A 21480-nucleotide genomic window follows, 5' to 3' on the forward strand; every position below is an offset into this window, starting at 1 on the left:
ATCTGAAGTTTTGCAAGTCCACCAAAAGCCTCTCAGTAAAAAGGTTGCCTCAGTAATGATGTTGACCTCCTGGCAGAGTAAGTAATGTTGATAACCATATAATTCAAAAACAATACATTCAAAACTTGCCCAATCAGAACAAGTTACCATGACAGGGCAAATGATTCACCCAGACCAGTCAGATTTCGGAAAAAGAACAGGTAAGGACACCATTTTTTCAACTTTATATGACTGGATCTCCGATGGTATCACTCACAGTAAATCAGAGGCTATGTTATTTTATAAGGGCAAGAGCATTATATCATGTAACTTGCTATGTATTATTTTGCTGTTAAGCTGTGTGTATGTAGTCTATCCCTTTAAGATCCCAAGGCTAATTGTCATAATAGAAATATAACAAAGGCAATCGCAGGCTAAATCTTCTTAAGAACATCCTGAGGTTAACTAGATGGTAGTTGTTTTTCTGTAAATTGGCAGTTCCAAGATCCTCTCCCAGGTCAGAAGAACTGACTGGAAATGACTGGCTCTCTTTCTTTACTTCTTTTGCAAAGATTATTTCTCATCTAGAATGAAGTATGTTGGTTGCACACCTAATGTAAGACAAACCTTTATATATAACTGCACTTGAAAATAGGTGCTTGCAGTCCAGAATTTATGAGAAATTGAATAAATGTCAAGATTTCAACAGCAAAATTTGTAAAGTCTTAGGGACCGAAATTGCACCCCTCCTTAAGCTGCATTACCGCCTCTAATAGGCAGGAATGGAGCAGATAGGCCTTTCCGACCGGGGGCAGAGGGATGGGCCGACCCATCCTAAATTGCCCCCGGGCCTGGAGTGGCAGGAATGGGCAAACGCTGACCCCACACCGATCGGTGGTGACCACCTTTCTGACCCCCGCGGGAAATTGTCCTGCGAGAAATTGCCCCGTAGGAGTGGAGCGGCCGCCAGTCGGTGCCACTGACAATTTCCCCTGCAGGAAGCTGTGTGTGCCTGGGTGGTGCGTCCGCCCTTAAAGGGGAGGGCACAATGCCAGCACCTCCATTTTATTTTAACTGTCAGTCGACTGGGAGGTCGGCCCGACAATGGTAGCCACGGGTTCGGCCGGGCCGCCAACAGACAACCCGGCACCCCCTCTTGGGTGCCAGGCCGCTTGCCCGGCCGAAACCCTCCCACAGTGGAACGAACTAAAATATATGCAGAGTTCGCAGCAGCCCTCACCTTTAACTGAAGGGGAGGGATGTTGTGATGTGTCAGCGGCGCTGATGACTCGGAGCGGCGGCCGACCCGACAGAACGGCACTTCTGTCCCGCAGCTGCCCGGAAAACCGCCCCGCTGCAAAACAAAAATTAAAGTGCTCAATATCGGTCGCGTCTCCACCACATGGATTGGTAAGTGTGCCCCGTTTGCCGCAGAGGGCAATTTCCCAAAATATATACAGATAATGCTTAAAGAGCCATGAATAAAATGGCTCCTTTGAGAAAATTTCAGGGCTGTGCAAAACTTTCACAAAAAATGTAGCTTAAAGCACTTGACTATTGTTTCTTACTTTATTTTAATTTTCTCTGAAACAGATTTAATAACAGAAGTGCCTGTAGACTGTTAATTATGTCTCAAAATATTCATAAGCTGTTACATATTTTACTTTATGCTTTGAATGTCTCTCCATTACAAATGACATTTTAGACTGTTATTGGCTGTATCAGTAACGTTTTTCATTCGGAGAACATTATCCTTGGACAAAACTTGCCCTTCCCTTTCTCAAACTTGAACGCTGTCACTAGGCCACATGAAAAGTGACCGTTTGCTTACTATTTGATGGAATTCATACTGTTTATTCAGTGACAACTTGGGAATCCTGGGAAGAAGACTCAGTCAGATATTTACACGATCTTTGAGCTGAAGATGCGTGATGGGAAGTTTGAGATTTAATAGGTTTAGTTGAGAACAGATCAAAACCAAACCATTGCAATACAAATCAAAGCAGACTGTTCTCTCATGCTTAATCATTTTGTACAGTTAGAGTGATATTCTTTTGCCTGCAGAATCTATGGGGATATTTTAACCTAACCCACCCAGTGAGAAACTGATGGAAGAAATAATAATAACTTTTATTTATATAGCACCTTTAATGTAGCAAAACGTCCCAAGGCGCTTCACGACAATGTGACAAGACAAAACAGATAAATTTGACACCAAGCCACAAAGAAATTAAGGCAGCTGACCAAAAACTTGTTTAAAGAGGTAGGTATTAAGGAGCATCTTAAAGGAGGAAAGAGAGGTAGAGAGGTTTAGGGAGGGAGTTCCAGAGAAAGAAAGACTTGCATTTATATCGCGCCTTTCACGACCACCCGACATATCAAATCGCTTTACAGCCAATGAAGTACATTTGGAGTGTAGTCACTTATAATGTGGGAAACGCAGCAGCCAATTTGCGTACAGCAAGATCCCACAAACAGCAGTGTGATAATGACCAGATAATCTGTTTTTGTTATGTTGATTGAGGAATAAATATTGGCCTGGACACTGGGGATAACTCCCCTGCTCTTCTTCGAAATAGTGCCATGGGATCTTTTACATCCACTTGAGAGAGCAGATGGGGCCTCGGTTTAACGTCTCATCCGAAAGACTGCACCTCCGACAGTGCAGCTCTCCCTCAGTACTCCACTGGAGTTTCAGCCTAGATACATGTGCTCAAGTCCTTGGAGTGGGACTTGAACCCACAACCTTCTGACTCAGAGGCAAGCGTGCTACCCATTGAGCCACAGCTGACACCACTGGGATCAGATTGGCCACCCATTTTGTGACCTGCTGAGTAAAATTATGTAGAGTATAAAATAGCGTCTGACCCAATCCTGTCAGTTTCTTGCCAAATAGGATAAAATAACCCTCTAGCTACATGTTTGATCACAAAAAATATGTTGCATAATTGTTCAGTGGACACAGTTAGTGGCAGAGTAATGTTTTATCTTCGCTTATAAACACCAAGCAAAATGCTATCCATATCATTTCACCAAGATGCCAGTGATCCTTCAATTATGTATTTTAATGAGTGGTTCATGTATTTTATGGTTTGGTTTATGTACTCTATTTAGTCTAGACATAAAACACATCTAAATTTATGACGTCTGATAGACTGTGTGCAAATCTTATTTATTCAGATAATGTTTTTCAAAACAATCTCGTTTGACTTTACAACATGATTTTCCATGGCTTAAAAAAAGGCATTAATTAACGGAGAGGCGATCTTTATGCGTATTGCTTTCCGGGTGGGTTTATCGCCTGAGATTTCCCATGGTCAGACCTAATAAAATATGCAGGTGAAGTGCTAGCCTAAATTGGGATCATGTGATGGGATCTCACCAAAGGGGTTGGGAAAATTAAAGGGATTTACAGTCACTAAAAGGTGCGTCCACATATGGGAACATAAATTTTATATGCCTTTATTATAATATTGTAAACCATTTAAATGGATTTCAGACTTTCCAAATGCTGTCTCTGTTGTGTATGTACGCCTGTTTACTGTGTGATGTCTGTAACACTGTTATTCAACACTGAATGTACCCTTACACTGTACATACCTTACCTGTACACCAGAGGGTGCTGCTGCTGGAAACCTAAGGGTTACCCAGTATAAAAAGGAACTCACAGCTTGTTGTCCTCACTCAGGAGTTGTAAATAAAGGACTACAGGTCTACACAGTTTAAGTATCATACTCTGCCTCGTGGAGTCATGACTAAAGGTGCCTACATACACGATAACTGGCAACGGGAATACGAGGTCACGAACCACACGCTCAGCATGTCGAATCTCAGCATCTTTCAGCAATTTACCGATGGGGAAGATTGGGATGCTTTTGTAGAAAGATTGGAACACTTAAGGAGACTGGCTGCAATGAGCGACTTTGGCGACCACCTAAATGAAGCACTAAGGGACTCTAAACCAGCGAGCGTAGTGCACCGCACGGATACTTCGAAAGGCAGAAATGCTGCCCCAAGTCCCGCAATCCTGAATCAGCCACATGGGGCAAACCTGCTAGCCCCGTGCTGGTGCTGTGGAGGAAACCACAGGGCCCACCAGTGCCGCTACAAAGACTATACATGCAAAGAGAAAAGGCATCTTCCAAGGATGTGCACAAAAAGCTTTACTCACCACGTCTCTGATGAGTTGGCTGATCACCAGGGCTCCGACACAGAGGAAGGTGAAGTTGCTCAACCCCTGGGAGAAGAGTATGGAACTCATACCTGCTCCACCGAAAGTTCTCCGTGGGCGATGGAAGTAGACATCGACGGAGTCCCAGTTTCTATGGAGAGCGACACAGGAGCGAGCCAGTCTATGATGAGCTGAACGACCTTTGAAGAACTTTGGATGAATCCTGCCAATCGACCACAATGGCATCCTGTCCAAGCGAAGCTGCTCCCAGGCCTCCGGGCTCTGGCAATCGACCTCGAACAAGGATCCATCGCTGCAACCTGAGGTTCCACTGTCCAGCTCGACAGCGCGGCAACGACTCCACAGCACCCCGGTGAAATCTCCAGGACTGAGGATCCAAACTCCACTTTCCGGGCTGAGGCAGGACTCCAAGAGGTGAACATCGACGAAAGAAATGGATTCCCAACATCCAGGATTGAACCTGTGGAAGAAAAGCCCACCTGCAGCAGGGCCAGAAAATGGCTGCCGCACCACAAGCAGCAGAACCTAAAATCAAAATGGCCACGGCCATACCTCGAGGAGCATTGGAGGAGCATCACATTACACCGAGCAGCCAATCGGATTTGAAGGCTCCCTTAAAGGAGATCGGTAACCAAAAAAATTTAAAGGGGAAATTTCAACTATTTGAGTTCACGGACTTTAAAGCTAAAGATGCAATTGAAGGGTGCAAGTATGAAAATGTATGCAATGTAACCATGAATTGTGATGCTGGTTTAACTAATGTGACTAATGAGATGAATGCAGGTGTCAGTAAGGTTAAGAACAAGTTTATTATGCTTAACAATAATGATAGAGAATGTGAAATGCCTAATGTAACCATGTCTGTTGAAACCAGGACACCCAAAAGTGATGCCCCTTGCAGGACACATACACAGCCAGTGATAGCACACCCACTACAGGGACAGTGGTCAATGGGCAGCCCAGCCACCACCAATGGCAACCTGCACCAGACCAGCCCTACAACCCCTGGCCATCAGGGCCAACACCAGGAGCATGAGGCCAATACCCTCCAGTTTCCCTGGCAAACCCTGGGATGATCTGACCCTCATCCCAATTGGTGGACAAGGAGCCCACCCAGTCTTGTGGCCCTGCCCACCACCCCACAACAATGGTGGACAAGGAGCCCACCCAGTCTTGTGGCCCTGCCCAGAACTACCCACGTCACAGTGACACCCATATGGTGTGTGTGTGAGGGAGGAAAAATGTACGAGGCCAGCCTCAAGCACAGGGGTCACACCTGGCAACCACACAACCTTCACCACAACTGCCCATAGCCCACCACTGATCAACTCCCCTGGGCATGACAATAAGGATATGAAAAATGCTTAGCGGGGAGTGTTGTTGTGTATGCACGCCTGTTTACTGTGTGACGTCTGTAACACTGTTATGCAACACTGAATGTACCCTTACACTGTACACACCTTACCTGTACACCAGAGGGTGCTGCTGCTGGAGTCCTAAGGGTTACCTGCGCACTGCAGGTAACCCAGTATAAAAAGGAACTCACAGCTTGTTGTCCTCACTCAGGAACTGCAAATAAAGGACTACAGGTCTACACAGTTTAAGTATCATACCCTGCCTCGTGGAGTCATTACTAAAGGTGCCTACATACACTACAGTCTCAGGCAAAGAAATGGCTGTCAAAATAATGCTGCACCATTCATTCACTTGCACACATACTCGTACTCAATTCATGTTGTGGCAAGTCACTTTGCCAGGCACCAAACAAGGGAATGTGGGTGTTGCACCATTCCTTCACTCACCGACGATCTCATTTTTCTGTCTCTGCAGAATATGGAGTCTGTAAGCAAGTGATGGAACGGCACAGCACCCAAATCCCCTGTCTGGTTCCTGAAAGAGTGGGTTGCTATTACATGAGGTGGGTGTGAGATGGTTTGCCACTCTACAGCTCCCTTTCCGAAGGGCAGCAATGCAGCGTGGCTAACAGAAGGTGGCAGCGAATAGGCAGAGGGAGGAGATAACCTTCACTGTCACTAGTAACGTCATCCTTAGAGTACAAGTTGATTCAAGTTGTCCATGCAGAAGATGGCACAGATCTACAACTGATGCCATGCTGACCCAGAGCCTGTAGAGCTGGTTTCTCACTATTATTGCCAGGCACGTGTGCCAGGACCTGAAGATATGCATGATAGCATAATGACAGGTGCAAGCAGGTTGGCTCTATTGCCTGCTGATCTCCCTGGCATGTCTTCTTTCATTTTGCACAATCTCAGCCATATAAAAACTATGATAGGGTCGTTTTTGAAATGCCTCTATTACGAAGCTGAACTTGCTAAGGACTCTCGTAGATGCCTTGTAGCTCTCTAAGCTTTCATGAAAGTTTGTCTCGCAGGAGTTCTGTTTTCATGTCACTTTTTCAGCTCTTTTGTTTTGCTATGTACATGCTTTATTTACTCATCTTTCCAGTGATTTGGCAAACAATATTCAGCTTGTTTAGATTCTGAATATACATTCAGAGAAAGAGAGAAAAACATCATGAAACTGTCAGCAAACATTTATAGACAGAATTCTGTACTAAAAACTTGATTTCAAAGAAAACTAAAGCCAAAAACCTTGAACCCTATCAGAGCTCCAAAGCTCACGGAGCTTCCCGTATGCCCGTTCCAGACGGAGTATTGAGCACCCAAGCACAATTTTGGCCTAAGCAGATGAAAAAATGGTGCTAACCTTCAAATTTGAACACTTTTCATTGATGTTATTAAAAAAAAATCTAATAGCCAACCACAATGAATTTACTTAGTGTATAATGTAGAAAAGTTCATTCATCTCCTGTGGAGTGAATACTTTTGGAGGCAAAGAGCCAACTATTCAGGCGAGCTGGCCAGAAGAAGTAGCAGGATTTGAAAGAGAGCACAAAGGTATGTCATGAATATAATTACTGTAAAGTCAAAGCACGGAACATATAGGTGTCAGCCTTGGCTCACTGGTACCACTCTCACCTCTGAGTCAGAAGATTATGCGTTCAAACCCTAGTCCAGAAATTCAGGGCATGAACTAGTCTGAAACTTGCGTTCAATACAATACTGAGGGAGTGCAGTGTTGTTGGAGGTGCTGTCTTTTGGATGAGAAATTGATGCGAGGCCTCGTCTGTCCTCTAAGCTGGATATAAAAGATCCCTTGGCATTATTTGAAGAAGAGAAGAGGAATTCTGCCAACATGCTGACCAGCATTTATCTCTCTAGCAACACCGCTAAAAAAAGATTATCTGATCATTTATCTCATTGTTGTGGGACCCTTGCCTGGCACAAATTGCCTGCCATGTTTTCCTACAGCACTACACTTCAAAAGTATTTAATTGGCTGTGAAACATTTACAATGTCCTGAGGAAGATGCAATTCTTTCTTTAGATATGGACATGGAAGGAATTAGTATACGCAAAACATATATGCAAAATCCATTGAACTGATATTACATTACAGAGCAAGTAGCAAGTAAGTCAGTGGGAATGAAAATAGCAGGTTATGCAAACTCCATTACACTTGCAGTGATCATAAGATAGTTATGGATAAAGAAAGCCATCCTGCGAATCTTAGTTCATCCACCGAGAATGATCTTAATGTTCCTCTTATTTCAGCATTCGATTGCTTTTTTTTACAAGATTCCAGGGTTTTCATCTCCATTGTTCTTCCTGGAAATCTATTCCATACGTTGATCACTGTTTTGTGTAAATGGTTTATTGACATCAGTCCTAAATGTAGCTTTTACTAATCTGAATCTATGTCCTCTTGTCCTACTCTCACTATTTAACTCAATATAATATTCTACTCTCACTATTTAACTTAATATAATATTCTGGGTTTATCTTTTCCATTCCCTTAATTGTCTCGATAAGAGCACCAGTTATACACTTCCTTGCCAGGCTGAAAATCCCAAAATTATCCAGTCTTTTCTTGTAACTCAGACCAGGGATCAGCCCTGTGGATCTTCTCTGCATTGCCTCCAGTGCCTGAATATCTCCCTAGTGTATTGGTGACCAAAACAAGACAAAATACTCAAGGTATGGTTTGACCAGAACACCATACAGTTTGGTCACAATGTCATCAGATTCATATTCTATTGTTTTGCTTATGTAGTTTAATATTCTATTGATTTTGTTGATTGCTGCTTTGTTTTTGTTGGACATATTCAGTCTTGAGTCAACAGAGATGTCACTGTTTGTTTCATCTTCATCCTGAGCTATTTCAACACTATTCAGAGGTGCATGTATCACTTACCCACTTCTCATGTGCCATACTTCACATTTGTCGAATTAAATTTCACTTTCCATTTTTCTGCTCATTTACTTATTCTATCCTACTCATTCTATAATTTTTGGGCTGCCTCCTCAGAATCCACTGCCCTGACTGGTTTGACTACTTTGCATTGGGTTTCTCAAACCAGAAACAGTATGGTCTTAACCCGAGCCCTAGGCATCCGACTCTACTTCTCCCGACCCAGAAATAATAGAATCGATTTTGATTATTGGGAGCTCGACCAGCGGAACTTTCCTGTTCATACTATCTTGTCATAGAGCAAATTTTCCTCCTTCTTATGTTGACCTGGAGGTTTATAATATAATGCTACTTTGGATTTTTTTCATATTTGAGATGCCTAACCAGAGTTGTTCATTTTGTAGCTTATCCCTCCCACAAAATCAACTTGATTTACAGGTGTTCAGTCTCTGTTTTTCCATCTGCCTCTCTTGAGACCTTGTTTCCTTCTGCTTTGGTAAACAGAGCCCGGTATCTGTTTGTTAATATAATCTCGTGGGTAATGTCACAAATGTTCTTATCTTTCCTACTATATCAACCAATCTTAATCCACCCAGCATCACAGACCTGCTCACCTACCAAGTCTAATGTTATCCATTGCCCCTCAAAAATTTCCTCACTTTTGTATACCCTTGTAAGTTTCTACACCTTCTCTAAAACTATAACCCTTTCTTTTATTTTGTACGTCATAGGACCCCTATTAGAATTTTAAATGGGCCTATCCTGATTCAGGGGGACGTTCCATCTGCCTAGCGGTAGGTCCAGGGAAGCACTTCCCCAGCCATGTGGCTCTTCCCTACCATTACTAATTGAATGAATGAAATCTATTAGTCTGCCTTTGAGATTTACTGCCTCAATCCCTCACATCCATTTTCAAAATCCTTGTTCTCCTAATTCATGTATTTAAGTAAAAATAGTCACAAGCAGAAATGTGAAACATGCAGTCCTGAGAGAATTTACTGTATAAAAATTGTGGTGTGCTCCAGTGTATCACAGGACAGCATATTTCACCCATTTAATTCCTTCACATTCTGGGATTTAATGGCCGGATTTTCCGGAGTCTATGACCACGTGCGCGGCTGTACGTGCCCCACAAGTTTGTGGTTTCTGTATGTGCTGTGCATGCGCGAAAATCCAGAACATGCAATCTATCAAGTTTCAGCTTGACAGATCCCACCACATCCCTGGGAAATGGACATTCACTGGCGGAGAATTGGCCTAATTGCCCAACTATTTCCCAGCGAATGCCCACGAAACCCTTACACCTGGTAACAGCAGGCGTAAGGCCTGCTTTTAACAGTGTAAGAGTTCAAATAAATGTTTTATTTGTTTTTAAATTATTTAAACATTAAAAAAAACTTTTTGGTTATTTTAAGCTCCTTTAAAACGATGACATTTATTTTTCAAAAAATTAAATTTTTGGTTGTAAATGTTTAATTTAATTGTATTTAAATTAATTTTGAACATGTAATGATTTATTTTTATTTAACTGGTGTGTACTTGTGTTTTTAAACGGAATCCTATTCATGCTTATGGGGATTCTGTACGAAAATGGAATCCCCAGAAGCATAATGCGAATCCCCTTTTTCATTGGCTGGCCTGGCCCACGTGATCCTAGGGGTGCTTGCGAATCTGGGATACGTGGGCCTTTATGCATGCGTACATATAGAGGCCCAGGAGCATGAGCCTACGATCCTCCGGGGTCATCAGGTAGGTTTGTACTTCTCTTGTGGTTTAGAGGCATTCACCCGGGTGAAGCCTTTGAGCACAAATTCAGGCCCAATGTTTTTAAATCTGAACAGTAACCCTGGAGCAAAGGCAGTTCCTTCCTGAATATAAGAAACCCTTACTCATGAGCATTGCATGCAGACACAAGTATGATGGTCTTTTGCATCAGTGAAGGAATGCCTGCAGCTCAACACCAGCTGGAATTTGGGTTTCTTCGATGGGAACACATCTCGCAGCCTCTAAGCCGTATGGAAGTAAACTCTCAAATACTGCACCCTGCTTTCAAGCACTGAATGATAATTAAGTGACATTATTTTGAATTACCCATCCCATAGACAGTAACATTGTAAGCTGCCCAGACAACAATAAAAGACTTTGAAAAGACAACTTTCCTCTTGCATGTTCAAGTACCACTGAAAACAGCCTGACCCAGTAGAGGAAACAAGGGACATGTGAAGCATTTCTGTGGCAATGGAAAATGTTCTACTACTGGCTGAGCCCTCAAAAAGGTTGTGTTACAAACAATGATTTCATAATTGAAATGGACTCCACCCATGTTGGATAAAGGATTGAGGAGAGTAGGCTGATTGAAGGATAACACATGTGATACTGCACTTTAGATAAACCTGTCAATTTCCCATTCTGAGTGGAGTCCATTATGATGATTTGATTATTATTTCTGCTTTGTTTAATCAACTATCTTGTTTCCAAAATCACTGCTTTGGTTAAAGTATGCAAGAATACTTTTCATTGCCACTGGCCTCTTACACATTCCCGATTTTAATCGCTCCACCATTGCTGCCTATGCCTTCAGCTGCCTTGGCACTAAGCTCTGGACTTCCCTCCATAGATATCACTGTCTCTCTACCTCTCCCTTCTCCTTTAAGCCACTCCTTAAAACCTACTTCTTTGACCATGCTTTTGGTTATCATTTTTTTTATAGTTCCGGGATGTGGGCATCGCTGCCAAGGCCTACATTTACTGCCCATCTCTAACTGCCCTTGAGAAGGTGATGGTGAACCACCTTCTTGAACCGCTGCATTCCTTGTGGTGAAGTTACTCCCACAGTGCTGTTAGGAAGGGAGTTCCAAGATTTTGACCCAGCGACGATGAAGGAACGGTGATATACTTCCAAGTCAAGATGGTGTGTGACTTGGAGGGGAACTTGGAGGTGATGGTGTTCCCCTGTGCCTGCTGCCCTTGTCCTTCTAGGTGGTAGTCCCAGGTTTGGAAGGTGCTGTCGGAGAAACAGTGGTGAGTTGCTGCAGTGCATCTTGTAGATGGTACACACTGCAGCCACCATGCGCCGGTGGTGGAGGGAGTGAATGTTTAAAGTGGTGGATGGGGTGCCAATCAAGTGGGCACTTTGTCCTGGATGGTGTCGAGCTTCTTGAGTGTTGTTGGAGCTACACTCATTCAGGCAAGTCCTGACTTGTGCCTTGTAGATGGTGGAAAAGGTTTGGGGAGTCAGGAGGTGAGCCACTCACCTCAGAATACCCAGCCTCTTACCTGCTCTTGTAGCCACAGTATTTATGTGGCTGGTCCAGTTAAGTTTCTGGTCAATGGTGGGGGATTCGGCGATGGTAATGCTGTTGACTGTCAAGGGGTGGTGGTTTGACTCTCTCTTGTTGGAGATAGACAATGCCTGGCACTTGTGTGGCGTGAATGTTACTTGCCACTTATCAGCCCAAGCCTGACTGAACACTGCAATCATCAGCAGACATCCCCAATTATGACCTTATGATGGAAGAAAGGTCATTGATGAAGTAACTGAAATGGTTCAGCCTTGGACACCTGTACTAATATCTCCTTATGTGGCTCGGTTTCAGATTTTGTTTGATGATGCTCCTATGAAGTGCCTTGGGATGTTTTACTATGTTGAAAGTGTTATATAAATCTAAGTTGTTGTTGAAATATTGAAGAGGGAAATAGTATGTGCTTCATTATGCATATCTGGAGGAATTTATTATTCATTTATTATTCTGTGTAATATATAATTTGCAGATGCATTTCTATACTATGATATCCCAGAGCATTTGCGTTTTAAGAACACAGTGATGCAGCTGTTATGCTAAGGAATTGTTTGATCTATTAGTTTGTATTTTAAGCATTAAAGATACCAAAGAATTAATACAAAAGTTAATGCATTGAACCTTCAATCTGATTGAATATGTACAGACTATGAAAACTACAACGACATGTTAATTATAGCATTCCTGAGATTTCACATTAAACTTTTGCATGCATTAGTAAGCTTCAGTTGCAGAATCCAAACCACTGAAGAAGCAGGGCTCCAATTTTCCCTGTGACTGTCAGGCTTGGTAAAGTATCTAATGGCAACTAAGTACTAACATGACTAACCCATGAGTAATTATCTTGCACATCACAATGCTGGAAACTGCTGAAATGTTTTAAATACAGAAAGCACACCAAGTGACTATGGATCATGGTAAACAGTTCTGTGCTAACTGACGCCACAATCTACAAAAGCATGGTGATGAGGTCAGGCACATGCTGTCACTCGGGTGTGACACTAAGCTCCATGTAATTCTGAGCCACAAATATCTCATTGCTGGGGCAGAAATAGCACTGTCATAATAAATGGGGTAACTTGATCTGGTTTACACTGGCAAAAATGGGGCAAATCTCTTGAAAGAATATTTGCATGAAACAAAAACTGATTACCCATCTACTTGTAAGCTATTCTAAACAATACATCTGCACATGATGAGCTTTTGCAATGGTTTCACTTTAGAAAAGAATTGTCAGAATCATCAGAAGGCTAATGGCTCAGAAGAATTGTACAGTTTTTGACATAATAATGATGATGGCACACACTGATTGGCATTTTAGGAAGTAAATTACTTATTGCAGCATGACTGACAATATATAAAGAGTGGTATAAAATAGAATAAAATTATTTTTTAGCTCATGGTAAAGTCCTTTTAATACACTAAATGAGACAAATAACAAAAAGCAGCATAAATATTGCCTGCAGTTCCAAGAAAAGTGTAAAAACAGCTAAATACCATAAAATAATCAAGTCCCATCTCTACACTGCACCAAATTTAGTTTTGACGTGTTTTACTATTGTGGATCCCACAACAGCAACAGAGGTTCATAGGCCAGAATCCCGGTGTTTACGTGGCGATTGTGTCCATCAGTGCCAGTGCAGGTCACCAAATTAGCATGGGGGTGTGGGGCATCTGTAACTCAGGCATATCTCCCTTTCCTAAATCCATGCTGCTGGGAAATCCAGTGTCTGGTCATTTTGGGGGGCGGAGGAGAGCAGAACCCCATCCCGCAGAGATCTCATGGACTCCCTCTCTGTGGAAGAGGGCCAATCCGGAAGTTTTAAAAAGTTTTAACTTTATCTTCAGAGGTCCAGGTTGCTTTTTCTCCTTAGATCCCCCTTCCTCTCCAATGGGCTCACAGGCATCTTTTGGAGGCCAGTACGTCTTATCTATTTTGGCATAACGCTCTCCAGTATTGTGCTGGGTCTCTCCTGGAAAGCGGGAAGGATTAACAAACAAAGTCCTCGCCCCCGCTAGTTCTTCCCCTTTGATAAGGCGTGAGTGAAGATTTAATCCCTTACAATCTCTTACAATACTGACCATGATCTCCCAGAGTTAGCTGGGATCCACTGTAACTGGGTGCCGATTTCTGACACATTCCACAGGACTCTCACTTGCAGGAGTCCAGCAGAAATCACAAGAAAATTCAAGGTCAGTAACGTCTGCTTTGGAACTGAATCATATTGATATGCACTGTGTTACTGGAAGCATGAAGATTGGAAACTCTTTGCTGTGCTTTCAGTATTGACAGATGGACATTTTGCATTTACACGCAATTTAAAGTGTTTGCAAATTTGCTTACTGGGCAGAATAAACAGTAGACAATCAGAAATGAAAGTTCCTGAAAGAGGGCTGATGAAGGTAGTTGAGAAATGTACTTAAAATATGGCCCGATCATGAAGTGCATGACTTAACTGTAGTGTTTGCTGTTTCGCTCACAACAGATTGTTTTAAATTGAGTTGTATGTCAGTGAAAGCTTTGAACCCAATGGCAGTGATAGAGCTCTGGAAAGTCCAAAAACAAATTGAAAACTGAAATATATAAGTAGATGGATTTCAATAAGAACATACAAAAACCCACAGCCATGCCTGCATATCTCTCACAATTTCATCCTTCAAGTCTCTAGGAAAATGGTTGGTATTTAAAGGCAGGAATTAAGTGCACTGGGGGCAGGGGGGAGGAAATTGGGAAGGAACCCATTTTCTGGCTCTCGAAGAGTTCCACCAAAGAGGGGGCTTCTTCTGCCTGCATCCCCCATATCCTGATGTCACTTTTGGGGGTAGGATTGGAGGAATTTGAGGCTCCCTGGAAATCCCAACAATTATTCCTCTTGTATTGTCACCAGTCAGTACGCCTGCACATATGTGGGCCCCACATTGCTATATCGAAACGTAATCAATCCGAGACAGGTCGATTATTGGTTGGATATTAGGCCCACCCACAAGGAAGAAGCCCAGCCTGTGCCCCTCCTCAACAAATTGGCAAGTCACTGTAAAATCCCATTGGTTATGCAGGGCACCTGCCCCAAATTTTTAAATGATCCCATCCCTGGGATTTGGTACAGGGTTAAGGAGAGTCCAGATGGGCATCACCTGAATTTCTAGGGCTTCTGTCTTCTCCAATACTGGTGATGTCATAAAAGTACTGCAGTTAGTTAGATATTGCCTTTTACATTGGAGACCTGGGTACAAATCCAAATCAGACAATGGGATTAAAGTATCCTCTGGCTGCTGGTTGTAAAGGTCTTTATGTCAAAGGATTTTGGGCAGTCTCAATCCAGTTCCTTTTGGGCAAAATCATTTGACATAAGAACTTAGCAAATGGATGGGGGTTTTAAAGGCGTCACTCACCTCCTGCAGTTTGCTTTCTGGCAGATCGATGGAAATGCTGATGGGAGTCCCATGGACGTGACAGTGGCAGTGGCATGTGTTACCTTCTCTCAGGCTGTCAGACATCAGTTTCCTTGCCCCCTCTTCAACCAATACCAACCACGGTGCCAGAAAATCAGCAGGGCCAGACTGTCCTAGCAGTCCTCAGAGGCCCGAGCTGCCAGAAGCTGCCATCAACAAGCATCTCAAGAGTCCCCACATGAGCAACAGCAGCCTTCCCCACCATCTCTGCTGAAGCTATTGGGAAAGCACCACATAGGAGTAGCAGAATTAGTAAACCTTCCTTTAAGAAAAGTTCAATAGGTTGACCAGTTGGGTGACAAAATAATTCACAATAATATTATGTTTGGAATTAAATTCAACACCTTAATCACGTTTGGCATTTTGGTCTATAGTTTCTTCCCATTACAGTTTCTTAGTCTGCGTTGTCAAAAAGTCACAGGCATAGAGGTTGGCTGAATGGTTGCAATGTTCTTTAATACAGAATCATGGAAGTGGTGAAGGGGTGCAAGGATTGTTACTGAGGGCTTTTTAAGTAAGGGGATTGAGGGGGTCACTGAAAGCGCTGCTCTATCAACTGCTCCCTGGCTCTTCTAACTGCAATAAATTCTGCTTGGCCTCCTCGTGGTTCTCCCTCACCTTCATTCAATTCTTCCTTATCTGATGATGTCCTTTTATTGTTCGGCCTCCTCCAACTCTAACCCTCTTTGCATTGCTAGGTTGTATAGAATGCAGAAAACTACGAAGATGTGGCTCACTTTGTCTGGGCCATATTGTAGGGAGCCTCAGGGTGATCAAAGCACCTGAATCTTTGCTTCAAATGCCAATGGTATGTTCTATGATGTCCCTGGTGGTCTCATGTACCTGTATTGATCAGGAATGGGGAAGTTGTGGAGGGGTGTCATCAGCTGTAGAAGGGGTATTCCTTGTCCCCTAGATATGGGTGGAAAGTGGGGCAATAGATGAGTGTCACAGAATGAAGGCATTGTGGCAGCTGCCAGCAAAACTGATGCAGGTTTGCAATATCCATCTGCAGTGACTGCACACCAGTTGAACATTGATGGAGTGGAAGCCCCTCCTGTTCATATAAGCTGCTTGTTCGTCTTCTGATAGCTATATGAGTTTATTATGCCGCAGATACGAGGGAAGTCAGCCACTGCTGCGAATTCCACAATTCTCCCAATCTGGCTGTTGGAAACCACTGGGAAGATAATGTACTAGTTTGCTCTGGTATGAAAGGCATTGATGCAGCTCTGCACTGCAGACTGAGAGATATGAATGATATCCTCTGCAGCAAAAAAGTTAAGCATGGCCACCTGATCCAGCAAGCAGCTGGTCCTGCTGCAACAGGCACTGCTCCTCATAAATATCCATGATAGTGTCCTGGTCTATAGGCCCTATGGTCCTCCTCCATTTCGGATGCCTCCAAAAGTTCGTCAACATCCTTCGCCTGCTCCATGACGACATGCAGGCCATGATCCTTACCAACGGATCCATTACAGACCCAATCCACGTCCGGACCGGGGTCAAACAGGGCTGTGTCATTGCCCCAACCCTCTTCTCAATCTTCTTCGCTGCCATGCTCCACCTCGCAGTCAACAAGCTCCCTGCTGGAGTGGAAGTAAACTACTGAACCAGTGGGAAGCTGTTCAACCTTCGCCGTCTCCAGGTCAGGTCCAAGATCACCCAAACCTCTGTCGTCGAGCTACAGTACGTGGACGACGCCTGCATCTGCGCGCATACAGAAGCTGAACTCCAGCACATAGTCGACGTATTTACTGAGGTGTATGAAAGCATGGGCCTTATGCTAAACATCTGTAAGACAAAGGTCCTCCACCAGCCTGTCCTCGCCACACAGCACTGTCCCCCAGTCATCAAGATCCACGGCGTGGCCCTGGAGAACGTGGACCATTTCCCATACCTCGGGAGCCACTTATCAACAAGAGCAGACATTGATGAGGAGATTCAACACCGCCTCCAGTGCGCCAGTGCAGCCTTTGGCCGCCTGAGGAAAAGAGTGTTCGAAGACCAGGTGCTCAAACCTGCCACCAAGCTCATGGTCTACAGGGCTGCAGTAAAATCCGCCCTCCTGTATGGCTCAGAAAAATGGACCATGTACAGTAGACACCTCAAGTCACTGCAGAAATACCACCAATGATTTCTCCGTAAGATCCTACAAATCCCCTGGGAGGACAAATGTACCAACATTAGCGTCCTCGACCAGGCCAACATCCCCAGCATTGAAGCACTGACCACACTTGATCAGCTCCGCTGGGTAGGCCACATAGTTCGCATGCCTGACATAAGACTCCCAAAGCAAGCACTCATTTCAGAACTCCTTCACGGCAAATGAGCCAAAGGTGGGCAGAGGAAACGTTACAGGGACACCCTCAAAGCCTCCCTGATAAAGTGCAACATCCCCACCGCATCCAGGAGAGCGCTGAGCACCTCGAGTCTCATCGCTGAGAGCATGCAGAAATCAAGCGCAGGCAGCGGAAAAAGCGTGCGGAAAATCTGTCCCACCCTCCCTTACCCTCAACATCTCACCTGTGGCAGGGACTGTGGCTCTTGTATTGGACTGTTCAGCCACCTAAGGACTCATTCTAAGAATGGAAGCAAGTCTTCCTCGATTGCGAGGGACTGCCTATGATGAGGCCCTGTGGGCTGAGTAAGGCCTTCTACAAACAGGCCCCCTCACCTGCCCACCTGATGCATGTTCTGGTTCTTCAGGCAGCTCCTCTTCCTCTAACCATTCGTCCATGCAAAAGAATGAAGCAAAAACAACACCCATGAGTTGTGACTGCTCAATGAGGGTAATCAGAAAAAAAGCAAACTAGAAGCTCACAACCGCCTTGGAAATTCACAATGGCACACAGATCTTAATGACCCAAGTGCCCTGCTGGTGAGTGCCCCTTTAAATTCAGCTTTCAATCATATCAGTCAGTTTGTGAAGCCAATGCCGCCAAGCTTTGCTCAGCGGGTTTACTACTGTGGGGGACTTCTGATTCGCCCAGCTCAAATCACGTTGAGTTCTAAAAGACATGAAGCACCCATCTGTTTCTGGGGAGTGGTGTTCCTGATCTGTCAGCTATGGAATTAAAATGGTAGTCGACAGTTTCTGGCCACAAAGGCTTTCACGATTCTAACTGCTCACTCATCCTGCTCACGTCGGGCAGGCTGGGTTAAAATTGGGGCCTGGGTGTCTGAAGTGGGAGGAGCTCCTATTTGCAGCAATAACATCCCTCAGCTTAATGACTCACAAAAATAATTGCAAGTGTAACTAAACAGTCAGAATGATAAATATGCTTGAAAGCCATGATGAATTAAATAAAAATTGAAGTCCCTTTTAGTGAAGAAATCTTAATATACATTGTATATGTCATATAAATAGAATTTACATCTGGGACTGCTGGTTTTTCAAAAATAAACAACTCCCATTGTTGCTAATTATAAATCCATCACAAATCACGCAGTTATTACCACGCAATGGTTTATTTTCCATAAACCGCTAGTCCCTGAGGTGTTTCCTGTAAGTACAGCATGACAGGTAGTCACTAATGAAGTTTTGCTAAATCTACTGAAGCCTTTTATTGAGGTTGAAGTTGTGGTGGATGGACCACCCTGAAAACCAACTGATAGTCAATGCTACAGCACAACACTTCCTCCAGCAAGTAAGAGAAATGTAACCTCCAAGTTTGAGTCATCGTATTCCCAACTGGTTCTTAAATTTTACAATTTATCGCAGCACAAGAACTTATTTCCACATTAATGGTGCCTTTACCAGACTCCCTACAGAAATGCAAAGCATTAGTTAAGTAGTTCTGTCACTCAGGATTGAGCATACCAAATCACTTTCAATGCAAATGTATATTTGAATATTATGAAAGCTAAATGAATTATTTTGACCAGAAGAAAGTTCAGAAAATAAATCTTTTAACAAATGTTTGCAATTAAGGAGTAGTTGAAAACATAGCTTCGTTCAGCTTTAACATTACACGTAAGATGCCAGCTGGAATTTTGCCAGTGCACTGAGGATGGGATTGGAGGCAGGTCAGCTGTGAAATTTGAAATGATTGACAGCGGGTTGGGACCCTGCTGTCAACCTGCCTGCATACTACTTTACTAGTTGTCGGGTCTGTCAATGCTGAACAGACCCAACACGCAGCAGCAAGGGAAGCAGTTTAGGTCATTATGACCTTGTTAAAACACAATTTTGAGGTCAATTTTTCCAGGTTTTCTCAGAGGTCGCCATTGCTCGGGGATCACGTCGGGTAAGAACGTCGGGTGTTGTGTCAACATGAATTCATTTCTTTACCTGACAGCTGCAAGTGTGCTATAAAATCTCCCATCTCACAGCTGTTCACTTTCCAAGATCAGAACCTCTTGCTTCCTGCATTTGGAAGTCACATTGACCTTTATGCAACTTGCAAGTCTATGGAGCAATCTCTCCAGCCAATGTCACCTCATTGCAACAACCTCTCTCGCCTTTGACAGAGTATTTCTGTCATCTCAATTTCAACTGCTATGTATTCCATCAGCATGGGAACCATTTACACTCAGGACGAAGGGTCATTGACCTGAAGTGTTAACTCTGTTTTCTCTCCACAGATGCTACCTGACCCACTGAGATTTCCAGCATTTTCTGTTTTTATATTAAACCATTTGCACTCTGCACTTGGTCCTCAGAATATGAAAATAATCTTCCCCAACACCAGCATCACCAGGAACACCAGCAGCACCAACAACCATGCCAACCCTCTCCACAATCACCTGAAGCTGCACAGGACAGATGACATCAGCACCCAGCCATATAGCTGTCCGGGACGCCAGGGATGGCCTCACCATGGCCACATTTACTTCACTTGACACTGCACACCCTGGCTGCCACATGATGCAAACATTTACACCAACAATGTAAAGCATTCCTACAATGCCCAAGCCATTCTTTTCACACTCATCAGCATTGCGGGGGGTACCGTTATATCTCACCATCCACTGCAACTCACTAAGTCACTTCCAAAGCTGCACACAAATCTGCCCAAGAAAGCCATTGAAAATAAAGGTTTCAATGTTTGACAGTACATTAACATAACACTGGCTAAAACACACAAGTGCCTACTCTGGTGAATTGATAGTTGATATGACTGAACCAGGATGAGGGTGGGTGTGAGGGGTGGCTAGTGAAATGGAAAAGTGATAAAGTAGATAGAGAGGAATGGGTGGAGGTGCAAGGTAAGTTGGTGTGAGTAAGGATGTGGAGGAGTAGGGTAGGAAAAGTAGAGTGATAGGGATGTGATGAGTGGCACAGCAGGATGAGTAGAGTGTGACTTTGCAGTAACATTTCGTGATCCACTGAGATCATTGAAATGTTTGTGGCACTGCATCCAGGTCCTCCTGACCATATCCCTGCTTGTGCCCTCCTCTGCAATGTGCAACCAGGCTGTGTTGATCTCCTGGGGAGGTCTCTTCCGCCCATTGGAAAGGAAGAGAACCTCCCTGTGGTCTGCGACCCCCCCCAACATAAACATATAGAGGGAGTCATGGGAGAGCCTGGGTGCAGCCCTGCACCTTTATGCAGTGACTGTCAGTGTTTGCAGCACCTCAATGCTGTGGAACACTGACATCACAACTGTCAAAATCAATTTGGACATGGTCCCTTTAAGGAAGCCAGCAGATGACGCATTATTAATTGGCCGGGAAACTTGCTGGGTGTGCTTAACAAGCCCAATCAACGTAAAATCACTTCTGCATAGCGGGATGGAGCCAGCCGCGAGTTGCGACCCTGCTACCGACCCTGGCCGCACTGAACCCGTCTCGGTAGGCGAAATCGCGGCCGCCATTTCTGTCTCCCTCCTCAGCTGCTCACTCAGACAGAACTCACAGGTGTGCAATCGCAGTGTCCCAGAGTTGAATTTCTGGTCCATTGCCGAGACCTCTTATTTCCATCTGTGGAACATTGCCCACTTCAACCCTTTTGCCGCTAAAACTTTCATCCACATCTTTGTCATCTCAAGGCTTGATTTCGCAAACATTATTCTCCCTAGTTTTTTCAACTCTACCCTACTCAAACTCTAACTCATCTAGAACTCTATAGGCTGCAACCTATTCTGCACAAATTCCCACCCACTCGTCACCATTGTCTTCACCAATGTATCCCCATCCCTTAGCGCATGGATTTGAAAATCCTCATCTTGATCTTACAATCCTATTTCCTCACCCCACCCTATGTCTATAATCTTCTCTTGCCCTATAATCCAGTTCATTCCCTCTGTTCTTCAGATAGGTCTGAAGCAAGTTTCCCTAGTAG

The 21480-nt window shown here is 44.0% G+C and overlaps 1 protein-coding gene across 1 annotated transcript in view; it reads right to left on the minus strand.

The window, feature by feature from the left end:
- The window catches only part of LOC139263037 (pro-neuregulin-2, membrane-bound isoform-like), a 940626-nt gene that overhangs the window by 79582 nt on the left and 839564 nt on the right, over nt 1-21480 (minus strand). The window contains exon 4 of the mRNA XM_070878524.1: nt 1220-1333. Coding sequence (XP_070734625.1) covers nt 1220-1333 — 114 coding nt within the window. The remainder of the gene's footprint in view (nt 1-1219; nt 1334-21480) is intronic.

Source organism: Pristiophorus japonicus, chromosome 4, assembly GCF_044704955.1.
Source record: "Pristiophorus japonicus isolate sPriJap1 chromosome 4, sPriJap1.hap1, whole genome shotgun sequence".
Lineage (NCBI taxonomy): Eukaryota > Metazoa > Chordata > Chondrichthyes > Pristiophoridae > Pristiophorus > Pristiophorus japonicus.